The 23,473-nt window shown below is 39.0% G+C and overlaps 1 protein-coding gene across 3 annotated transcripts in view; it reads right to left on the reverse strand.

Moving 5' to 3' along the window:
- Nucleotides 1–738: 738 nt before the first annotated feature.
- DPH6 (diphthamine biosynthesis 6) overlaps nt 739–23,473 on the reverse strand; it is a 212,078-nt gene continuing 189,343 nt past the window's right edge. For 2 of the 3 annotated variants that reach the window (XM_050334898.1, XM_050334900.1), the window contains exon 15: nt 8,713–9,029. In XM_050334898.1, coding sequence (XP_050190855.1) covers nt 8,914–9,029 — 116 coding nt within the window. In that variant the 3' untranslated portion in view covers nt 8,713–8,913. Of the gene's footprint in view, nt 7,340–8,712; nt 9,030–23,473 lie in introns of those variants that run through there. The other variant, XM_050334899.1, reaches the window with a different exon arrangement.

Consider the following 23,473-nt stretch of genomic DNA (forward strand, 5'->3'; position numbering starts at 1 on the left):
CAACAGATGGTATTTCACTACTAAGTCACATTGTTGAGATGCAAGTAACACCTGAGTAAAATGTAAGGCTTGTTCACCTTGCCTCAGATCTATGAAACTTTACAGTTTGTATTTCTAGATATACCTGATGCCAATGGGACCAGCTGCAATTCTCAGCTTGCTTTCCCCCCCCACCCTCCCCCATGTGCCCTCTCACTTATGGTATTCTTCTTAACTTGGATTTTTAAGGTCCTTAGTTATGAATGCAAAAGAAGAGCTCACATGGGGCTTTCCTTTTTTTTGAACATACCCTGGACATTATAATACAGTTATCAGGGAGATAAAGAAGAAAATAAAATAAAAGAGGAGGAATACGAATCCAAAGAGGGGGAAAGAAATGAGGGAAAAGAGAAACACAGTGATAGCAAAGGAAGATTCCAAAGACCAAAGGCAAACAAAGTCTGATGACAGAAGAGAAAAAGCAGTTTTTTCAATCCTTCTGCTCTATTTGCAGTTCTTAACTCCCCAACCTCTGTGGACAAGTAATATTCTAAAAATCTCAGTAATATTAAAATCACTATTTTCTGGTTTTGAGGATACAGAGAAAACCATGAAAGAGTAGCCAGAAGTCAAAGTATGCCTGTGCTCCATACTGCTCTGTAGTGCAGAGATGGACGAACCCAGACAGAATCTGGGCAGTTACCCTGCAGCAATACAGGAGACAAGCCTGGGCTATGCTCCTGGCTCCTGGGCCAATCTGCATCTGCAATAGCATCCCCTCACCATCCTGAAGTCTACTTGTGGACCAGAAAGCAAGTGAAGGACTCTCAGAGTGTGGTATTTTAAGAAAAGTCTTTGTAATTCACAGTTGACTCAGGACTCACAATTATCTACCTCATGAACTATGGGCATAAAGAGCATTGGGCATGTTCTCTTTTCCAATGTGTACCACTTACAGGATACCTCACTATTAATATGTCACTGCCTACAAGAGAATCTTTTCAACAACCTAATCCATATCCATTACTGTTGTCCTCATTTTACAGGAGGGAAGAGATTGTAAATATATAACTTACCACCATTGCAAAGTTCACTGTCAACATCAGAATTTGAGAGTTCTTGTCTCTGAGGACTCTGCTCACATCTCTCAACTGTATTTACTCCAGATAGAAGATTTATTTTTTTTTTTACTTGAAATAAGGTGTCTCAAAGTACTACAGAAATAAATGATCTTTTAAAATAGAATTTGGCATTTCAACCAAACATTTGAAAACATGTAAATTGCAACAAGTTCTGCAACAGAAAGGCTTCCATGGTCCAGTGCTTTCCAGTAATTCTAAGGGGAAAAAGGAATCTGAACAGAAAATCTGACCTTTTCAATAAGAAAATAAACACTTTGACCCAGTTCATTTTCTCTGGGAAAAAAATACGACCATGACCAAAAAACCTACCATTTAAAGTATTTTATTTTATTCAAATAGGAAATAAATATAAATTTGAAACGTTGACAGTTGTTAAGTGGAATTTAAGTCCTTTGGCCACCTCTTTTTCTCTCTTGAAATCACATAGCAAAAACTTTAGCCACACCTGATGTAGGTACATACTAGACTGGGCACTCAATGTTTGAAATACAGTGTATGGAATTGCTCACAGCACATTAAGAATGCTCAGCAATGTGCAGTTTTAGGGGTGCACTTTATGCTGTAAGATACATTGTGCTGTTAACAATCTTTTTTCTCTCACTAAGCACACATTACTTGAGTTTTCTAGTTGAGCATACACCTAAATGACTTTCTTTTTTTTTAAAAGAGGGCCATAAATTGTCATCAAAGACAGGAGTCTCAGTTCAGCTGTTATTTAAAGACTGTCTGCTTGTTCTCAAAGTCCTATATCATCTTTACATCAATATCCTTTATAGAAAAGCAGGAATTCAGGGGATATAAAACCTACAAGCCCAATTAATAAAGCATTACGTACATTTTGCATGTTGAATATGGTGTGGGTTTTTTTAAACAAAATTCTGTCTTGTGGGGGTTTTGAGTGACATTTCTTAATTTCCTTAGCTTATTTTTCAAGATGATTGCTTTTCATCCATTTTTCCAATAAGAAACAGTGGTAACTGCCTCCACTTTGCTATAAACTGCAGGGCGTTGATCCACTTGTCCTCTAAAAGGGGGAAAACCCAATTTTGGGGAGTTCCTGTTAAGTAAGGAAGTTGTACAGTGCTGTGACTCTGCATGTGTCTGAGAGAGAAATCAATTAACATCCAGAGTTGAAAAAAATAATTCACTGTATGTAGCATAGAAGAAAAATCATGCTAAAGTCCTGAGCTAACTCACATAATGCTTTCAAGAATCAGAAAAATGACACTGTCAAAACACAACATTAGTTTTCAGAAGGCTCCAGGCAAAATTTTATTTATTTAAAGTTAGCTCCTATTTTAATAACAAAAAACTGGCAGCGTATTCTACATCAAAGAAAAAACTTTTCCTAATGTTTCCATTCCTCTTGTGAAGTACTGAAGCTGAAGCAGTTGAGCTGTCTTTCTCTAAAATAATTACATGAGTGGCAGGATTGCAACCTGAGAAAGCTTTTTGTCTGCGCTGGGGACTGCATAAAGAATCACATTTAGCTTGCCTAATCTGAGCTGCAATATGAGACAGTCAGATTTGCAGTATTTAAATAGTTGGTTTTAAACAAGATCCATAACAATGAAAGACAAGTCCTGAATCAACATCTTAGCACTCTGTAGCACCTTGATCAAGGAAAGGTACAAATGAGAAGCACATTCATAGCTGTAACTCTCCAGTCAAGACCTATTAACCACATTCCTTGTGGCAGCACCCAGGAGAAATGTCTCCTAACAGCAGGATAGCACACAGCTGGTGGCTTCTCTTGCATATTACCCTCATTTCAGGCATCCTCACCTTCAGATGCCAGACCAAAACACGCATTTACCGTTTTATACCTTGTTGAAGGGATAAGAGATGTGTTTTAAAGTTCACTTCTGGATCTTTTTCCTGGCAACTCTATTTATTCCTCTTTGTTCTTCGTGCATTAATCTTTTATAGTTAGAACTAGCAATACTGAAAGGCAGTCCAGGGTCCTTTCCTTCAAAGACATCCCATAAATAAAGAATAAACCCCTTAGGTCCCTAGACCTGTTGTTTGCCTTTTTAGCTTGACTTCTCCACTAGTTCCTAGTAATATCATTCCTTTGACAATGACTTCTTGTCTGTGTTTCCTTTCTATTAGTTCATATTCTTTAACACGTCCTGCTTTGAACCTTAACAGATCCAGCTCTGGAGCTGTGGAAATTTGGTTACAAAAGACTCTACATCTGCATGTATCTGTGTCTTGCTGCAGAATGGTTGGGTATGTCTGAGAATAGGACTGAACTTTGTAGCAATGAGATAACTCTTACGTCTGAGAAATGTATTTCTTTCTTCTGGGCCCCTGCTCTTTTATAAGCAACAAAATAAATTACTGTCAGGGCAGCTACCAGCAAACCCATGGGATTCAGTGAAGGTGAAGCAATGCTTGCAGAAGCTTGCACCCGTAATGCAATGGCACAACTTCCATCTCAGACAAACGAGGTCTTTCCTGAAAAGTGGGGCTATGGCAATACCACGATGTACCAGGGATGTTATGGTCAGAGAGTACTGTTAACAGCTGCCAGTAGCGGGAGTTGCAGAAGGAGAAGAGACTGCTACCTGACGGAGTATAGAAAAAGGATTTTCTCCCTGTATCATGGCAAAATCTAAAGCAGAACAAGTCTTCTCATGAGTAACAGAAAGTAATAACACTAGCTGCCTGGTAATGTGCCTTTGAGGTTGAAAGCTGCGGCTTCTGTCAAAGCAAATACCCCTACTTGGGGACTGTTGAGAGTGGAGGAGCTCTTCTCCCAGCAGCATAACCACAGAGACCTGCCCACACTCATGCTGCGAGGGGAGGTCCCTAGCACGTGTGTGGCTGTCCCAGTGATGGCCCAGGCAAATTTTATGTGATGGACTTGTAAAGCTCTCTGGGATCATCAGGGATTAATCATGCTGTAAAATGTATCATTAATGTTACTAGATGTATTATAGACTTCTCCTGTGATCTGAGACTGCTGCAGGCAGTGTGCTGGGAGAAAAGCTTTCCAGATTGTGCTCATGCAAATTCCTATCTGTGATCACATTCGTTCTGGTTCCCACTACAACATTACTTTCACACTCATGTGTGCTGCTCACTCAGTCTAAATTTTTTGCTATTGCAGGTTGTATGACTACAACATAGCATGCCTTTGCCAGCACCTTGGAAAGGGTGAGAAAACATACAAATATGGAAATAGAGGCACAAGAAATCAAAAGGACATGCTTAAACTTATCCAGGAAAGGGGTGGTGTGATCCTACCTATGCCTCCTGACTTTAACAGGCCCCCTAACAGGTTACAAGATTGGAGCATCTGTCAATTTGTTCAGGGTGTTTAGTTCAGCTTGTTTTTTTGTTCTGAAACATTTATTTTCTTTTGATCTAGGGATCTTTGTAATTTAGAGAAGAGTTGGAATTTCTGAAAGCTGGGAAAAACAAATGTGAAATCTGACCTATTCTGAGTACATCCTTTTTGCACTGTGGACAGTAAGTCTTGTCATCCAGGTTAAAACATGCAAACAGTATTTCCAAATGATTTAGGATTAGTTGATACAGTCACAAAACAGCCTCATAATAGGAAACGGAGGATGAGCAGACATATCCAAAAATGTTTTTTAAACATTGCAAATGAAATGGAGAGTCAAGGCCAAGGCAAGGAGACTAGGGCTGGTGACATATCCTGTGAGAAGATCCTCAGAACAAATTGTGTATTTGGGAATGTAGGAAAAAAGCAGACAGTGCTCTAAAAAAATGAGAAAAGCAGGAAATCACAGGCAAATCCTAGCCATGAATTAATCCAACAGAAGTCAAATCCAAGAAATTGTAAGCAGTGAATCATCAGTAAAAGGGCACTTGCCTGTAACATATGAGTTCAGTTCACAGGTACCCAGTCTGTTTTTTAAAATTAAAATTTAAAATAGGTCAAAAATATTCAGTGTTCAGATGAAAGTTGAAAAAAATAAGCTTGCAAAGTCTCAAGTCTCTATTTTGAATGTTTGTCTAATGCATCAACACAGGCTGGCTTGCCAGAAGTATTAAAATACAAGTAAAAAGATCATAAATTAGTAAATTGTCAAGTATTCTTAATATGTATTCTCAATGCCAGACATTTATAATAGTAAAAGCAGGTTACTTAAATATTAAGTGCTGGTTAGTACGCAGAGAGCTCAGAACAGTTTTACTTTAACACATAGAATAAGATAGGTTTGCTTTAGCAAACCCATCCTGAAAGAAATAACAAATCATCATGGCTAGGCTTTGCGAACGAAGATTTGAAATAACAAATATTTAACTTCTTTAAAAGTTAAATGAAAACATGACACATGAAAAAGTTTCTGTACTTTAGGATTTCTATGTTCATTTAGTGAACTGTTACGCTATGAAGTACAGATCTTTTATTAAACCAGTGTGTTCATTTATTTGAAATAAAAGTTTTATTCAGTCACTGTATTTTGGTAGACTAGACTCTGCACATAGACAGGAGATAATGGATTGAATAGGATGTCCTTGAAGGAGAAGAGCTGCTTCAGATTACCTCTCTAATACTCAGGAGACCTCCTTGTTCCAATGCTCATCAGACTTCTGAAGGCTAAGAGGAAAGATGCGCCCATGCTATCTGGTGTAACAAATCAGCTCCTGAATCACCTAACTGTAAAACTCATAGGGAAAAAAATTAAATAATCTCTGCTTAAAATATCTCAGTGTCATTTTAAAATCTATTTAGGAAGATCAGCTCTGGTGCCTTTATAGCACCTTAGCCACGTGCATTGTAAAGGCTCACTGGTACTGTTGCTGTCACTGGGTTTTGAAATGAGTACAGTGCAAAGTTACTAAATCAGTTTTGGTCTTGCAGTGCCATTTGGTCATACTTTCAACCAATTAAAGAAATTGATATGCAGAGACTTTTAAAAGGAGGAAGAGACAAAGTTTCACAGACACAGAGAACTATAACAAGAAATAAATTATTTTTGGGAAAAAAAAGAAGCAGAAAAGATGTTTAAGACATATTCTAATACTTGCTAAGAAGAGAATGAAAAATTAAAACCTTGGGCTACATTTTAAAGACATTTTCCCACTCATTCCATTGCCCTTCTGTGTTCTGAGTGCTGGAGTCTAGATCAGCCAACTTCTTGTGATGTAATATGCACACAAAACATTCTCTTGCTGGTTTAGTTAAAATTTAGAGGAACAGAAGAATTTTTGTGTATATTTAAGTCCTCAAAACCAGTGTTTTAGCACATACGGGAATTTATAGTCTCAAGATTAAAACTTGCTGGGGTAAACACTCCACCAAGCTTGCTTTGAAAAAAATATAAAAAAAACACAGCAAAAAACCCCCTGCATCTATAAATTTTGAGGATTAGATGTCTTTTCCTCTTTTCACTAAAACACATATATATGTATGTGCATGTGTGTGTCTATGCCCATCTCCCTACCTCTCATTTTCAGCTAGCACTTTCATTACAAAGTGCAAAAGAGCTCTGTGAAATATCTTATTCATAGTAGGACCCAGTAATTATGAAGAAAGTACAGCAGCATAAGGCAGATAACATGGTGCTATTTCTTTCTGTTATAAAAGTCTTAGGTCTCTATATGGTGCACAACACTTTAATCACCTACCTTGCATATCATTGTTGAACAAATGGCCTCATTCATACCTCAAACACCATAGACTCAGCTTATCGTTTTAGTTACTCACACCACTTAAAAACTGTTTGAAGCCTCTCAAGGAGAAAAAGTCATCAAACTATACTATTCTTTTTTAGCAATTAACAATATAAACCTGTTAAAGTTTTAGTTCCCCCCCAAAAAAGGAAAAGGTTTGCTTTCAGTTGAGAGAAAAATAGATCACACAGTTTTCAGCCCAATGCATTCAGTTACCATTTCTCAATGCAGCTCTAATGGGAAAAAAAGGAGGCTAGTTTGAGTCACAAATCAATTGAGTCAGGAAGATTTGCAGAAAAAGCTAGCTTCTTTTGGAGCAAATATCCTGCCACCTTAAAATATGCAGTACAGTACAAAAGCCAAGATCAACATGTTTCAGTATCATTTTTAAACTCACAATGAAAAAAATGACTGCTACAGGAGACACAGTCAAACTTATGCCATCTCTTTTGTTTCTGTATGTATCAATGAGAACTTAACCTTCATCCTTATCTTTCTGAAAGTACATCTCCTTCTCTTCTGATTCAGTCCAACTTGGGTCTCTGGTCCATGGGCACTCCACACTGAGAAGAATAAAGTATTTCCAGGGAGAAGTGAGAAAATGATTTAGCCTTGTAAAACAGTAGAATTGAAATAAATCAGGCACATCCAGGTATTAACAAGCCCTTTTTTGATCATGGGAAAAACAAGGATCAAATATGTTTTAAGTCCAACATAAAAACGATACCAAATACTAATCAATTAATGTATTGTTAACAGGTTCATCCTTTTCTCCTTAAGAAATTTAATACATACATATATTTATACACTGTTATATAAAAAGCTCTTTGTCTTTCCCTTTTGAAAAATATTTGAAGACCTGTGAAAAAAGTGATTCTTATTAACGAAGATGGCAGCTCTGCTATATTATTTGATGTAATAGTAAGGAACAATAACATTTAACAGTCTCTAATTTCAAATGTTGATCAGCGTAGTATGCTGGCCATGCAGAACTTCTAACAGAGGAAGATCTTATCTTTAGTCACTTGTTTCGTTTCAGCTGCAGCCAAGTGTGTCTCTGGTAGCAGGTAAGAAAACTAAACCAGAATGCTAACTCCACTTCTTAGTTACCTCAATGTAAACTTACTACTATGCAGCTATCTCAGTTATATGCTGGTGCAAGAATGCTCCAGTGCTCACACACTGGAAAAGAAGCAGTGAGAATACATAGATATAGAACATAGGCAAGGCAAAGGTTTGATACTCGTTCTTTAAAGTTTAATTTTATAGCCTTTTGCTGAAAGTAAGATTTCTCTACAGTGCAAAAGGGTTTCTTTCCTGTATTGACCTTATGTAGTGAGTAAAATACCAGTGGCAATGAAATTGATAGGAGCTGTGTGTCTGAGCTGGTTTTAGTGAAAGCAGTGGTAAAACTCCTGTTGATTTTCTGGAGAAGACTGAAGCTCTGGTTTTATAGTAACTCTGAATACTGGTAGCTACCTGAATATTAGTAGCTCTTTAATAAGAGCTGTCTACCAGATGTAAAGCACAAAGATACCCCTGCCTCAGAAAGCAGGGTGGCAAATCCTACTGTCTGGCTATCATCTCCATTATTTGTTTCTGTAAAATATGCATTCTAAATACTCCTCTGAATAATTCTTCTATGGTGATAGAAAATGGCTAAAATTTGACCACAAATAAGGTTTCCATGAGGTGCCTGAAGTGAGTATATTCAACATAGAATTGAAAGGAATCCAGTCTTTAAAACCGTATTGGAGGTAATGTTCTGGTTTCACCTCCATCCAAATGATCTGAAGTTATAATCAGCATATTGTAACCACGCCTAAATATATAAAACAAAAGAGCTGATGTGATCAGATCAACTACATCTCCCACGAGCCACCTGCTATTACCTGTAGACATTTAAAAGTAAGTGAGAAAAAAGTACATTCTTTTAAAAAGAAATCTTTATTCTTCATACAAACCTGACTCTGTCACATATACCGAGGCATCATAAGCAAGCTAAATACGACTTTGCTAAAATCAAACAATATTGCTTCATGAAAGTATCCAACACAGTTAGTATCGATTCTTTTCTTTGTTCTCTCCTGGATGGAATGTATGTGCATTTTGGTATCAGCTCATCTCTTTTAAACTGCTAGCTTAGCCAGCATGTCATATGAATAACTTCCTTGCCAGGTAAATCCACCACAGGTACTAAAATCAGAGCTGGGGCCTTCTCTTCCAGATATTTTTCAAGGTATTTTTGCAGTCCTAAAATAGAAATGAAATAATTAATGAGTTAGCTTTGTCTCGTTTCCTATTGTGTCCTATCTCTTACGAATGATTTTTAATAATTTTTTGAAAATTATTGTGGGGTAGCAATAAAAAAAAAAGAAGCAAAATGCAACTCTTAAATTTTCACTTTATACAGAAGGAACAATTATCATCTCCCACCTCCTTGTCGAATAATTAGAGTAACTTTACATGTCCCCTAAGGCGAAAATTCAGGAAAACAGTTAAATGCATGTTTCAACCTTGAGAGAGTGAGTGGTTTGTCGATTACCAATAGAGCAAGCTGAAACTACGTGCAGGTAGTAAAAATAACTAAAGGCCAGTTGAAATTCAGTTCTTAGTCATTTTTGATATTTGGGTGATCAGCACATAGTTGTCTGTAAATGAAATTCTCTCAAATCCCACTGCAGCACAGCAATCTACTAGAAGTTAAAATGGGCCATTTAAAAAAACTTTATGAACATGATTTTGATTTCAAATCAATGGAAGCATCCCATGTTAAAGAAACAATAGAGGAAGTCCAGGAATGGCAACATATATGACTGCATATCTACAACTACAGTAAGATTCAAACTGCTAAACGTACAGAATCTGGCTACAAGGAGCTTTAAAGGGACTGGTATGTGTGGCAGAAGTTCAGAAACTTAAAAGTCCATTATGGGAACTGAATTAATAATTGATAAAACCTAATTAGAGTATGGAAGAAAACTAAAGAATGGAAAATTTAAACTCAGTATCAAGACATTTCTGGTCATGCTGCAGCCTCAGTGAATATGCCAGAAATCAAGCCACACAGAACCCTAAAGAAGACTACCAAAAACTCTCTGAATGACCCTACAAAAGACAGTTTCCTAATGATAAGGTATGACTGGCATGGATTTTTTTGCAATAAGTTATTTCTGTCAGCAGCTTCTGTGATTATGGCAATTTTTTATAACACTAAGCAGTCTTGGCTAGAGAGGGTGTAAAGAGGGCAGAACTTGAAGACTGTCAGAGCTTTTTTTTTTTGGTTTCACTGCCTGTGAAACTGTGAATAGGCAGTTCAAAGTGTTACCTCATCCAGGATGAAAGAGGAATTTTGCAATTGTATTCACTGAAGCCAATTTTTATCTGGCAGCAGTAGCATAAATACATGTAATAAGGGCAATGCTACCAACAAAGTACTGCTAAGACAGTACCTGTCTTCTGAAATTCTGCTGAGTTCCTTTTGTATTAACATCACTGACACTGGAGGTGAAGATAGGCAAGGATGAGCCAAAGATCAACAGTCACCTCAAAGGTCAAAGGACTTCTTCATCTGGTGTGTAAAAAGGGACTAACTCTTTATATTACTGGTATTCAACAGTGATCCAATAATTAAACATTAACTAGCATTTTTATTCTAAACTTTGACTTCAGAAAACTGTATGGCTGCTAGCTCAAAAGGCATTAAGTGGAAGGGGTAAAGGCAAGCCACCTCAAAAAAATCAGTCATTCCACCCTATTAAAATGACATTTCCTTTTTTTCATCAATTAAAATTTTGAAAGTAGAATTTTAGTCTTTAACCTTTTTCACAGGCTTAAAAGACCAGGTATTCTTTTCAAAGGAAGAATTTGAAAGTGGGGCTATCTGGAAATAGAACTCCATTCTTTTGTATTTTTGAGGTGGCCAAAATAGTTGTAAATATTTACATTTGAACATTCCGTAGTGAACTTGGTTGCCAGTCACAAAGAACCACCTTTCCTAAAGACCACTGCCTTTTCTATTGCTAGTGCCTACATGTATAAATGAAATGTGGATGAAAATCTGGGACATATGTCTCTAAATATTTTATTGTACTTTCAAATCAAATAGTTTGGTATGAAAACAGTCTAAATTAGACATGCCTACATTTAAAAATTGTGGATAAAAGTTTGCTTATGCAAATTTCCCCTGAAAAGCAGAGACTGAGCCATCTAAAACAGTAACATTGTACTCTAAGGTCTCACAGAAGACAATGCACAATTAGCAAATCTGTGGCAACCTATGTAATTATGGCTGACATGATCCAAAAATTGACAGCTATATATTTTACCTGCTACAATAAGTTACTCTAAATCTTCTAAGACTAATTGTATATTTTTAATGATGAGACACTAATAAAGACATGATCTATATTTTTTTCACCCAAATGATGCTTTTAGTCAGAGCCTCAGTCATGAGTGTTTTCTGAAGTTTATAACTATTCAAAGACTTCAAAAACGTCTTTCCTTTATATTACTTATGGAAATGCTTGCTCAGTTGCATGCCATAGTTATAAAGGTTGATGTTAAAAGTGAAAACAAGTAATGGACAGAGGGTTACAATGAGTGTGTTATATATATGACTGCTATTAGATTCCGAGTTATTTAACCTGCCCTGACACAGGATGTTTATTAAAGTGAAAGGAAAACTTGCTGATTCTCAAGCAGCAAACAAGTGGTGTGCATTGTGCTTGTTTTCATTTCCTGTGACATTCCACATTAATTATGTTAGCCACAAGCAGCACATTTGCAGTCTGACAGAGGCTGGCCAGGGACTCCTGAGGCAACAGAAGCCAACAGGGAAACACCAAGGAAGTATCTCAGAGGAATTAAGGGGCGTTCCTTTGAGAAGGCCATACGTCCGACAGCCCAGCTGAGGTACCTTTACACCAGTGCACACAGCATGGGCAACAAACAGGAGAAGTTGGAAACCACTGTGCTGCTGGAAAGTTATCCTTTTTGCCATTGCTGAGACTTGGTGGGACAAATCCCATGACAGGAGTGTAGCTATCGATGGCTACAGGCTGTTCAGAAAAGACAGGAGAGGATGGAGAGGGGGAGAGGTTGCCCTCTACATCAAGAGTTGTGAAGAGTAGTCTTTCAAGAACAGACATGAGAAGGTCAAGAGCCTGCATGTGAATGTCTATGGGACTTGATGAGATGCATCCCAGTGTCCTGAAGGAACTGGCTGATGTAGTTGCCAAGCCACATGCCATGATATTTGAAAACTCTGGGCAGTCAGGTGAAGTCCCAGGTGACTGGAAAAACAGAAACATTATACCCATCTTTAGAAAGGGTAGAGAGGAGGACCCTGGGCACTACGACCTTTCGGCCTCACCTCTGTGCCTGGGAAGGTCATGGAACAGATCCATCTAGAAGCTCTTCTGAGGCACATGCAGAAGATGGAGGTGATTTGAGACAACCAGAAAGGTTTCACCAAGGGCAAGTCCTGCTGGACCAACCAAGTGGCCTTCTATGATGGGGTGACTCCATCAGTGGACAAGGGAAGGGATACAGATATCATTTATACAAACTTCTGTAAAGCCTTTGATGTGGTTCCCCACAACATCCTTCTCTCTAAATTGGAGAGAGATGGATTTGATGGGTGGACTGTTGGATGGATAAGGAATTGGTTGGACAGTCACATCCAGAGGGCAGTGGTCAATGGCTCAGAGTCCCAGTGGACTCCCCAGTGACAAGTGGTGTCACTCTGGGGTCTATATTGGGACAAGTGTGATTTAATATCTTCATTAATGACACAGATGAAAGGATCGAGTGCACCCTCAGCAAATTTGCAGATGCCTCCAAGCTGAGTGGTGTGGTTGACACACCTGAAGGATGGGATACCATCCAGAGGGACCTGGGCAAGATTGAGGTGGGTCCATGGGAATCTCATGAGGTTTAATTAGACCAAGGGCAAGGTGCTGCACCTGGGTGAGGGCACCCCCCAGTATCAATACAGCCTGGGGCATGAACAGATGGAGAGCAGCCCTGCTGAGCAGGACTGGGGGATGCTGGCTGATGAGAGGCTGGACTTGAGCCAGCAATGTGCACTTGCAGCCCAGAAAGCCAGTTGTATCCTGGGCTGCATCACAAGAAGCATACCCAGAAGATCAAGGTGATTCTGCCCCTCTCCTCCACTCTGGTGAGACCCCAACTGGAGTACTGCATCCAACTCTGGCATCCCCAGCACAGGGAGGACATTGATCTGCTGGAGCGAGTCCAGAGGAGGCCATCAAGATGACGAGAGGGATGGAGCACCTCTTGTACAAGGAAAGGCTGAGAAAATAGGGATTTTCAGTCTGGAGAAGAGAAGGCTTCAGGGTGACCTAATTGCTGCCTTCCAGTACCTGAGAGGAATCTACAAGAAAGATGGAGAGGGACTTTACAAGAACATGTAGAAACAGGACTAGGGGGAATGGATTCAAACTGATAAACAGTAGGTTTAGATTAGATATTAGGAAGAAATTCTTTAATGTGAGGGTAGTGAGGCACTGGAAAAGGTTGCCCAGAGAAGCTGTGGATGCCCCATCCCTGGAAGTGTTCAAGGTCAGGTGGGATGGAGCTCAGAGCAGTCAGGTCTAGTGGAAGGTGTCCCTGGTTTGGAAGTGAATGATCTTTAAGGTCCCTTGCAACCCAAACCATTCTGTGATTCTGTGTTTATAACTACATGAAATTTGCTGAAAGCAGGCAAGCTTCATTCTGTAAAATGAATTCTCCTGCTCCCGAAAGATCTGCAGAAGTTCCAGGAGCAGGGTCGATATGAAGCGTCTTCCTGCACTGCTATGCATTGTTACAGGGTACAGCTGAGGGATATGGACATAGCTAAAACTTAAAATGAACAAAAACTATTCAAAGTCTTCTGGCATTACCATCTATTTCTGCCATTTCTCTGTAAAGAGAGGATACTGAGATCAACAGCTCGATGATCTCTTATGCTGACTTAGCAGCCCTTCCATATGACATGGAACAAAGTAAGGTTGTAAGCTATTGTTTTTAAAAAGTGCTTTCACTCTAAGAAAAAAAGTGTCCTGAGAGCTCCTAAAAGGTCATTCCAAATGATTAGGAAGATGATTTTTACATTGTTGCTGTCATTAGCAGGATTTAGGCAGTATCAGGCGAGGCCACAGAATCCACACCTTTTCAGAAGTTGTTATTGCTGCCATACTCTTGCTTCATTGTATATCTGCAGGGAAGGGGTAATCTAATAGCTCATATGGAAAAGGAAAATGGTAACAAAAAGGAAGATCACATTTAGCTCAGTATATAAAAAATCACTTTCATATTACTACTATCTTTCGTTCACTTTTTACCAAAAGATATTGTTACATTGCTTAGAGCAGGTTTTTAAATCCCTGAGCTAATAAAGCTCCACTGCTTCTGCTGTGGAAATCTGACGTGCAGCATGTACTTTGAAAAGATGCATCACAGGGGATCAGGTTCCTAACAGTTGACTAAGAGTTCCAGTCCCAGAAGATCTGCCCCTGGTGTGCAGAACACTTAACCCTTCGACCAGTACCAACATGACTATTCACAAATTATTGATGTCCCTAAATCCCTGGCAGATTGCAGACAGTTCTTGTCTCCCTTGAAGCCAAAGCATATGGTCACTAATGAGATGGATTAAAAATACATATACACATTCAGGGCTTTGCCACATGAATGTAAAGCCACAGAAATGTTAGAAGGTGATTGAACTGGACTGAACACTGTTAAATACATGATTAGCTTGTTATGGATCATTTCCATTGATCTATATACAGGTTCCCAGCATAGTTTAATTAAAGCTGTCTGGAACAAGCCTCTGCCTTAAATGATCAGGCGGTGCAATGAAAAGGTGAAACACAAGGAATGGGAGGCCCCCCCCTTTCTTAAACATCCAGCTGACTGTTTCCATGGTTTACAACCACAGCAAAAAAGGAAAGTGTGCTTTAGAATATTGTCTGTTTTTACAGTCCAGGGTTTTCCCAATATTTTTCTTAATATAAAATGCTGTAGAGGAATATAAGATTTTGAAAAAAACCCTGTACAATTTGCTTGCTTCATTGCAATTAATACCTTTCTGTCCAAAACAAAATCAAGCCCTGTAAACAGGAATATACTGTTGAAATATAAAATGAAGTCTACAAAATATGATTTTGTGCTGATTGTTTTGATGCAGCAGTGAAGATTTTAAATGACAATAATGTGGAAATTTTGCACAGTCCAATACTTTGCTTTTCACGTGGTACCTTATGCTTTTTTTTTACTGTTCTTGATGACATTATTTCATATTGGTCATTGTGCTATTAAGGGACCAGGTTTTCAAAACTGCTCTGCCCACAGGAAAAATGGAGGCAACATGTTGTAAATATTTGTGTTTCCACATATCAGCTAGAACTTAAAAAATGCTGAGAGCCTACCATTTGCAGGGAAAATAGGTCAAAGATGCATTATTCAATGCTTTTATAAATTTATTCCGAAATTATAAAATTTGAAGTCAGTCTTGATTTTTTTTTCCAAGTGGGAAACATTCATATGCACAAAAAGAGCGAAATTAACAATAAATAAACTTGGGGGATGGAACTGGAACTTACTTTGAAGTCACTCACTTCTGATTCTTTATCCTGGTTATTACACTGATTTACCTTGATCCTTCTGGTTTTGAGTGAGTTGCAGTCTGTCTTTGACTACTTAGTTATAATATCAAGATAGTGATGATTTGCATACTTCTAATGATGGTCAGGGTGTAACTGACTTTTGTTAAGGACTGATAACAAAGGGGAGTTCTGTGGAACCTTTTAGCAGACCAGATTAGGCAGAGCTATAGAGATGATATAAGCTCCTTCATGCAATACTGATGATGCATTTCAGTCACTCTGGCCTGGGATATTTATCTGAATACAAGTTAAGCAGCTGCTTTGAATTGCAGCGGAAGTCTGTTATAGCCATGATATATGAGACAAATGACCAGTATGAGTTTGGATAAGGCTGTGAAATGGCTTTAAACCTGAGATTTCCTAAGCCAGTCTTTGAAACTGTGACTATAAAAGAACTTGTGTTCTTTTCTACATAACATTCAAAACATAATCCATGTGGTGGATTCTTAAGCTGTATCTAGATTTCTCTTCTTTCTTTCAATGTGAACAATTGATGAATGAGCTTTCCTGCTGAATGGTAAATACACAGTAACATTTGTTCAAAAAAATTAAAAAGTAACTAGTATATTTTAGCCTTCAGAAAAACCCCAAATTTACTGTTTCAGTCCTGTTTGTAAAGTATACATACCCCAAAATTAAAAAAAAAAAAAAAAAAAGAAAGAAAGAAATTACAGAGGGGACTGTAGTTGCGTTTGGAACTCAAGTCTCCACAAACACATGCCTGGTCAGATGCCAAAGTTGCCACTCAGATCTGCATGTCTGTATTCGCAAACAATTCTTTCATAAAAACCTGTCTCCAAGAATTCATCACATTACATTTCAGTTTGTCTTGCAATTTATGGACCCATCTATACTGGTGGAATTCTTTCTTCTCATAGTAAACTAGTTTTAGTTGTAACAATGAAAATGTCTTTTTCAAATGATCACGTAACAGGTGAAAATACAGCCTGTACTGAAAGCACTAAAGCTAATGGTAGCCATCCTCTTTCAGCTTGTCCCTAAAACTGAAGAACCATTTCAGATGATTGCAACCTCTTCTGTGGAGGATATGGTTATTAGGATCCAGACTGATAGGACTCTGTCGCTTTGAATATAAAATACTGTGAGTTGAAGGCACAGATATACACAAAACAGGGTAAAACTTCGTCTAACAGACCATTCACTAAGTGAAATCATAGAATCATAAAATAGTTTCAGTTAGAAGGGACCTTTAAAGCTCTTCTAGTCCATCCCCCTTCAACGAGCAGGGGTGTCTTCAACCAGACCAGGCTGCTCAGAGCCCCGTTCAACCTGACCCCAAAAATTCCCAGTGATGGGGCATCTACTAGCTTTCTAGGCGATCTCTTCCAGTGTCTCACCACCCTAACTGCAAAACACTTCTTCCTTATATTTAGTCTGAATCTACTCTCTTTCAGTTTAAAACCATTACCCCTTGTCCTATTAAAAAGTCTGTCCCACCTTTCTAATAAGCTTTCTGTACATATTGAAAGGCCAAAAAAAGCTCTCCAAAAAGCCTTCTCCAAGCTAAATAACCCCAGCTATCTCAGCCTTTCGTCATAGATGTGTCCTGCTCCTGTGACCATTTTATGTGGCCCTCTTCTGGACCTACTTCAACAGGTCCATGTCTTTTTTGTGCCAGGAGAAAAATCTGCTATAAAGGGAAGACTAGTACTCTGTTATATTTCACTGTTCATCTTGTTTATGCGGTGGACTTCTTGTCCCTTTGGAATCTATCCCAGACCTGAAAGAAACAGTTCTAGCAATATTTTTAAGCAGGTTACAGTGAAAACATAATGAAAGTTGCTGTAGGCTGGATGGGTACCCACAGGAGCTCTAGCAACTCTTCCTACAGCTGAGGAGATGAAAGGAAATGAGGAAAATGAGCTGTGTTTCCCTGCGTGTCTTACTGATAAATCCTGCTCTCAGATTAAGTGAGGAGAAGTTGCAAGTGTGAAAGACAGCAGCCACGGACCTTACTGTCCATGCAAGATAAAAGAAAGATGAGTGATTGGCTTATCTTAATTCACACTAGTTAGTCAGTCAGGATGCTTGAACTCCGCTCCACTAGCAGCAAGAGGAGAGGGACAACTGGCATCAAATGACCAACTCTGAAGGAATCCAGAAGCTGCCTCTTCCCCTCCCAGCCTCACAATTCTCTCTGCTGTTCCTCTGTTTCAACAGGAGTGTGTGGGAAGGAAAAAGGGCTCATTCATAATCAGTGAGGGCATTAACATTTACAGGAACCTCACTTTTCTAGAGCTGAGTCACTTGGCTGAGTAACTATGCGAGTTTTTTTAGACTGTAGCTCATGCATTTTTTTAGCATCTGAAAGAAAATTAGTAGACAAAACAGTTATTTTTGGTGCTGGTTTCATTGTGGGCCTGTCAGCCTTGGTGATGCATCTCTTTTATCAAGCTGCCACAATAACTTGTTTTGTTTTCAGAGCAAAGTTTGATTAAAGACCAATTTCAGAAAAGTTACTCACTGTGGGCGTTAATTAGTGCTTTCTGGACTCTGCAGGGTTTATCTTATGATCTGTTTCACTTACTAAACCCTGTAATTCAATTTACATGAAGATGGGAAGGAACCAACCCCTTTGTATTCTTCTGAAGGCTTCTGTTTAACTCACTCCTGAAAGAACCTCTCTCCTATCATTCCCTAATAAGGAATTCTAATTTCTTGCCTTTTTTAAAGAAAATTAAAGCAATAATTTACATCTATAAAGACTTTTTGAACTAAGGAACTGGGAAAGAACTTCAGAAGGTGGTAGGTAAGCTTTAGGAAGCCTTTGCTTCTAAATAATGTTTTCAGTGGTGCCCTACTATACTGTGCATCTTGGGAAAACTGGTAAGCATCTACTTCTCTTCTCTGCGTTTTTGTGGGAGGGGAGTATTGTCATTCTGTAAGACAAGGTCGCTGGCATTCCCCTCCTCTCCTCTTATTAGCAGACAAGAAAAGCCTTTTGTCTTTCTGCAAGCAATAGGCCATCTACTAGCTCAAAAATATTAAAAATGTGGTTGATAAAAAAGACTTAGTGGTACTGGCAGGTAAAAACTAGCACATGGAAGCAGAATTTATGATGTAAATAGGATGCTATACAAATACAAGCAGATCAAAAAAAAAAAAAAAACACAACAAAAAAAAACAGCCCAGAAGAAAACCTGACTAAGCTACACTGAGTATTTGAAACTAAGCTGTATAAAACATGAAGCCAGTACTAAAAAGACCAAATCTGTGAAAGAGAAGATGACCTAAAATGGTCTTTTTTTCTAGTAGACAGCCTGCACAGGAGAACTGAGGCTGGATGAAGCAACATATTCAAGCAGAGTTCGTGGACGCTACCATCTTAAAACATCCTCTTCCAGGTATACATTCTCTTTTGAACTTCCTCTCAAAGTTTGAAACCTAAACTTCATCTTAGTTAGGTATAATATGAACTTAGACTGGTAAGGAGTCTTCCTAAAGTTGTACAGTGTGACAGATGCACCAGAAATGATGAGGAGGCAAGCAAGTAAGGCAATGATAACCATCAAATATACTGATATTGATACCAATTACAATTTCAATCCCAAATGCTGTCCCTAAAACAATTATATGCCATCTAACTCTCACTGGATATACAGAAGTTACCTTCCAAAGTGCACACAGTACCAGTCAAATTAGGTATGTTAATGGCAAGTTGCAGAAATAAATGTGACTCTTTTCAAAAGATAAACAAATGTTGCTGAGCTCCCCTGCACATTAGTTATGGCTGTTTCTCAGTACAGAGAATTAAGATTTAGCTTCCATAATAATTCTTCCAAGCTGCCGGCTACAGCTTTGAAAATAGCAGAACATGAAAACTCATCTCTTTGTGTTTTCCAGTGTTCTGTTTTTAGCCATGTCCTAGATACAGACTGAGAATCGGCCTATACAAGGTTATAAATGTGCACTTTTGTTTAAAATGTCATTAACCTTCTGCACTAAATAAAGAAACACTTAACCATGCCCTTCCAGTACTCACAGTGAAGTCTAAATATAATTTCAAAGAGAACAGAGGACTGAACTTTCCAAGTGCAATCACTCAGGGAAGAACTTGTGCTTTTTCTAAAACCATGACAGAGTGCAAAGATCATGAGCCTCTTTTCCCTGTGTGCTATCTTTCAATGCTGTAATGATCCAATCTCTTTATGGGGTGGATGGTTACTGAATTTGTACTCCAGCTGTGTCCAGAGTCTCTGGGGAAGATGGGCTCTAATGACACCAAGCAGGGATGAGTTATAAATGGAGAAAGATTATTACAAGGATGGAAAACAGTAAGGACCCATTTTTCAAAAGGCATCTAAGAATGCACTTCACAGTATGTGTATGCACTTGTTCACTCATACAGTAACCTGAATGTGCCTATGTGGGCAGACAGAACCACAGGATTCACTAGGGGCTCACACACGTGTTTTTCTTGTATTCTGAGTCAGATAAACATGTACTTTCTTTCTTTTTTTTCCTCAGGTTAATTGAAAATTTGATGTGAAAATGATCAACTGCAACAGCACCTGTGTAGTAATTATGGAACTTGCTTTTTTACCCTTAGGTCACATTACAGCTACTGACTCTTGGCCCACAGTCCAAGAGCACGAGGTGGCGCAGATTTGCAAGCTGTAGGACAGTTGGTCGCTGTGCCCTCCAGGTAGGGTTGGGGACACTGGTGGGGCCGTGTGTGTGGGAAGCTCAGCTGTGCCTGCTGGTAATTCAAGAACTTTTATCTCTAGGGCCTGTCAATCTGGCACCTTTCACAAGTGTTAAATTCACTTAAGTATATTTTTTAAGAAGCTGTCATGAGACATACTGAAGCAAATATGTCCTTCAGTGGTTACACATGGACTTGGTTATAACAATGTTTGTTAAGTGCTTTGACATCCCCAAATGATATGTTTGGTGTAGCTTCCACATTTGTTCGTTTATTCAAATCTGCTAAATAGTCTCCAAAACCAATAGGTTTAAGAAATATCTCATTGGACACAGTGCATCCAAAAGGCCTGACCATGAAGAGATGTTTATAACTAGAGGACACCACATACATCTGCTGGTAGGAGAATTTAGTCTACAAATAATACAAAAGCTTTCTAAAAGATATTGTGGTAAGCATCTTTAGACTGGGTACAGAGAAGATCATATGGTCCTTGCTTTATGTCAAGTTAAACTGTGATTATTTAAAATAATACTGATGGAATAATTGTTTTCAGTTTCTAGGCCAGATTCTCAACAGCTGTAGATTGTAGCTATGCTAATTTACACCTGCTGAGGAGCTCGCACAGTAGATTACATATTTATATGTAGTATCATGCAAACTAATGAGGTTATTTCTAATGTTTATCCTTGTAAAGAACTCTGAAACTTTAAATCAATCTCCTGCACTAATGTAAACAGTGTATCTTAACAGAAATAGATACAAGTGTACTAAACATGTTAAATACATTATTAGGTCGATGAAGATCATTCATATTGATCCAGGTCTGGCTTCACAGGACAATTTAATCAAAGCTGCCTGGAATATGTACAAAGAGTGGTCATGGCATTCACTGCCTTTTGTCTTGAGTCAACAAATGACTAAAATTTCATTACTCCTGCAACTGACAACTTATGCAAAATTGGCCAGAGCAGGCTAAAAAGAAAGGGTAGACCGGTATTTAGAGGTGTAACAAAACCCAATTTCTGTTTTAATGGGGAAATCTTGCTGCCAGACATTGCTGGTGATCCACCCAGAAGTTTGTGGCTCTTGATAGGCACACTACTACCTCCCCTTCATCTGGCAGATTTACATTAATTGGATTTTTATTCTGTATGGCAGTGACCCAAGACGTCAGTACCCTCTTACTCTCTACAGACAAGGAACAAAAGGAGAAAGATGAAAGTCTTCTGTTCCTATTCATGGCTTCTAAGGATGACAAATAAATCTTACTGCTAGTGCTTCCTGTGTAATCTGAGCTCATAGCTTGTTATAGAATTGGGAACAGGAGGCTGGGAGAGTCATGCAGCTGTGTCAACCAACAGCAAAATAAAAAAAAAAAGGATCCGAAACTTGGCTACATAGTGATCTGACCTGCAAAGTCATTTTTGCTCTAACCTGAAGTTATTAATAGCCTAATTAATAAATAATAGCAGGTCCTGCCTTACCAACCTGACTTCCTTTTATGACCAGGTGACCTGCCTGGTGGATGAGGGGAAGGCTGTGGATGTGGTCTACCTGGACTTCAGCAAAGTTTTTGACACTGTCTCCCATGGCTTGGACAGGGGCACTCTGTGCTGGATGGCCAGGCCCAGAGAGTGCTGGTGAATGGGGCTGCATCCAGTTGGAAGCTGGTCCCCAGTGGTGTCCCCCAGGGATCAATGCTGGGCTCAATTGTTGGCCTGTATCAGGAACAGTGTGGCCAGCAGGACTAGGGAAGTGATTCTGCCCCTGTACTCAGCACTAGTTGTGCTGCACCTTGAGTCCTGTGTCCAGTTCTAGACCCCTCAGTTCAGGAAGGATATTGAGGTGCTGGAGCAGGTCCAGAGAAGGGCAATGAGGCTGGTGAAGGGACTGGAGCAGAGGCCCTGTGAGGAGCAGCTGAGGGAGCTGGGGCTGTTTAGCCTGGAGAAGAGGAGGCTCAGGGGTGACCTCATCACTCTCTACAACTCCCCGAGAGGAGGCTGTTGTCAGCTGGGGGTTGGTCTCTTCTCGCAGACAAACAGTGGTAGGACAAGAGGGCACTGTCTTAAGCTGCACGAGGGGAGGTTAAGTTAGATATTAGAAAGAAATTCTTTACAGAGAGTGATCAGACATTGGAATGGGCTGCCTAGGGAGGTGGTGAAGTCACTATCCCAGGAAGTATTTAAGAAGAGACTGGATGTGGCACTTAGTGCCATGGTCTAGTTGACAGGGTGGTGTTGGGTCATGGGTTGGACTCAATGGTCCCAAGGGTCTTTCCCAATCCTGGTTGATTGTGTGATTCTGTGATAATTCATAAACACCATCACCAAAACTTACCTGTCATTTTATCAGGGACTGAGTAAACACTAAATAACAAAGTCTACGACCAAGAGTTTACCATCAACACAAAAAACCTGAGAGCTGAAAAGGAATATAGGACAGAAAGGAAACTGAGTCACAGAAAACTGTGCAAGAATTACATGATTTGTTAAAATTTGTAGAGAAGCCAACAACTGACTCCAAATTCTGACCCAGCATACAGCTCCTCTCTTGAAAGCACACCAAAGTGAGGACACTTACAAACAACAGTACAATGGCAAAGAACTCAATCATCTTTTTGATTGGACTGCTTTTGGATCTCTGAAAGTTAAAAGCACAGTCCCAGAAGAGCAGTGCTATATATGTTCCACCTGCTCTGTTGTTAAACAACTTCACTGCTTGGAAGCCTCTGCTCTTCTTCCACCATCAACAGGTGGAGTTGTTTACAGGTTATGTGAAAGTTACCTGTGGACTTTATGACAAAATAGTCTATTATATCTGTCACAGGCCTATACATCTAATTGTATTATGATTATATGCTATATATTTTATACCACAGTGTATCACAAATGTCTGCAATAAAATTAAATTATCACACACATAGATATATATTTAAAAAAAGAAGAATGTTTCATCACCAAAATACATGGCCTAAATGCTTTTTAAAAAAGTTTTTAAAAAAAACACTTTTGGAGAATGCCTTTTGGGATTATATAAACTGCACTGCTTTCCCTAACTCTTGCATTTTGTGTGTCAGGTAAAGTACACAGCACAGCCCAGCAGTTAATGGAAAAGCTGCCCAAATCTGAGCTGTGGCTTAGGGGTTCCAGGTTGCCCAAGGTCCCAGACCCTTCAGGTGAGCCTGAACCCACACTGACCAGTCAGTCAGCAGCACTGACAGCTCCTCTGCTTTAACACTGGTTCTTTTGACAGAAACTTCTGCCACATTTCCATTAATTTAACTCAAAGAGATACTGGATTAGTGAAATTGAAAGTGCTCAGAAGAAAAAATGTATGTGACGCTTTAACCACTT

Source organism: Myiozetetes cayanensis, unplaced genomic scaffold (genome assembly GCF_022539395.1).
Source record: "Myiozetetes cayanensis isolate MyiCay16 unplaced genomic scaffold, myiCay2020 scf6-25, whole genome shotgun sequence".
In the NCBI taxonomy this organism is placed as follows: Eukaryota; Metazoa; Chordata; class Aves; order Passeriformes; family Tyrannidae; genus Myiozetetes; species Myiozetetes cayanensis.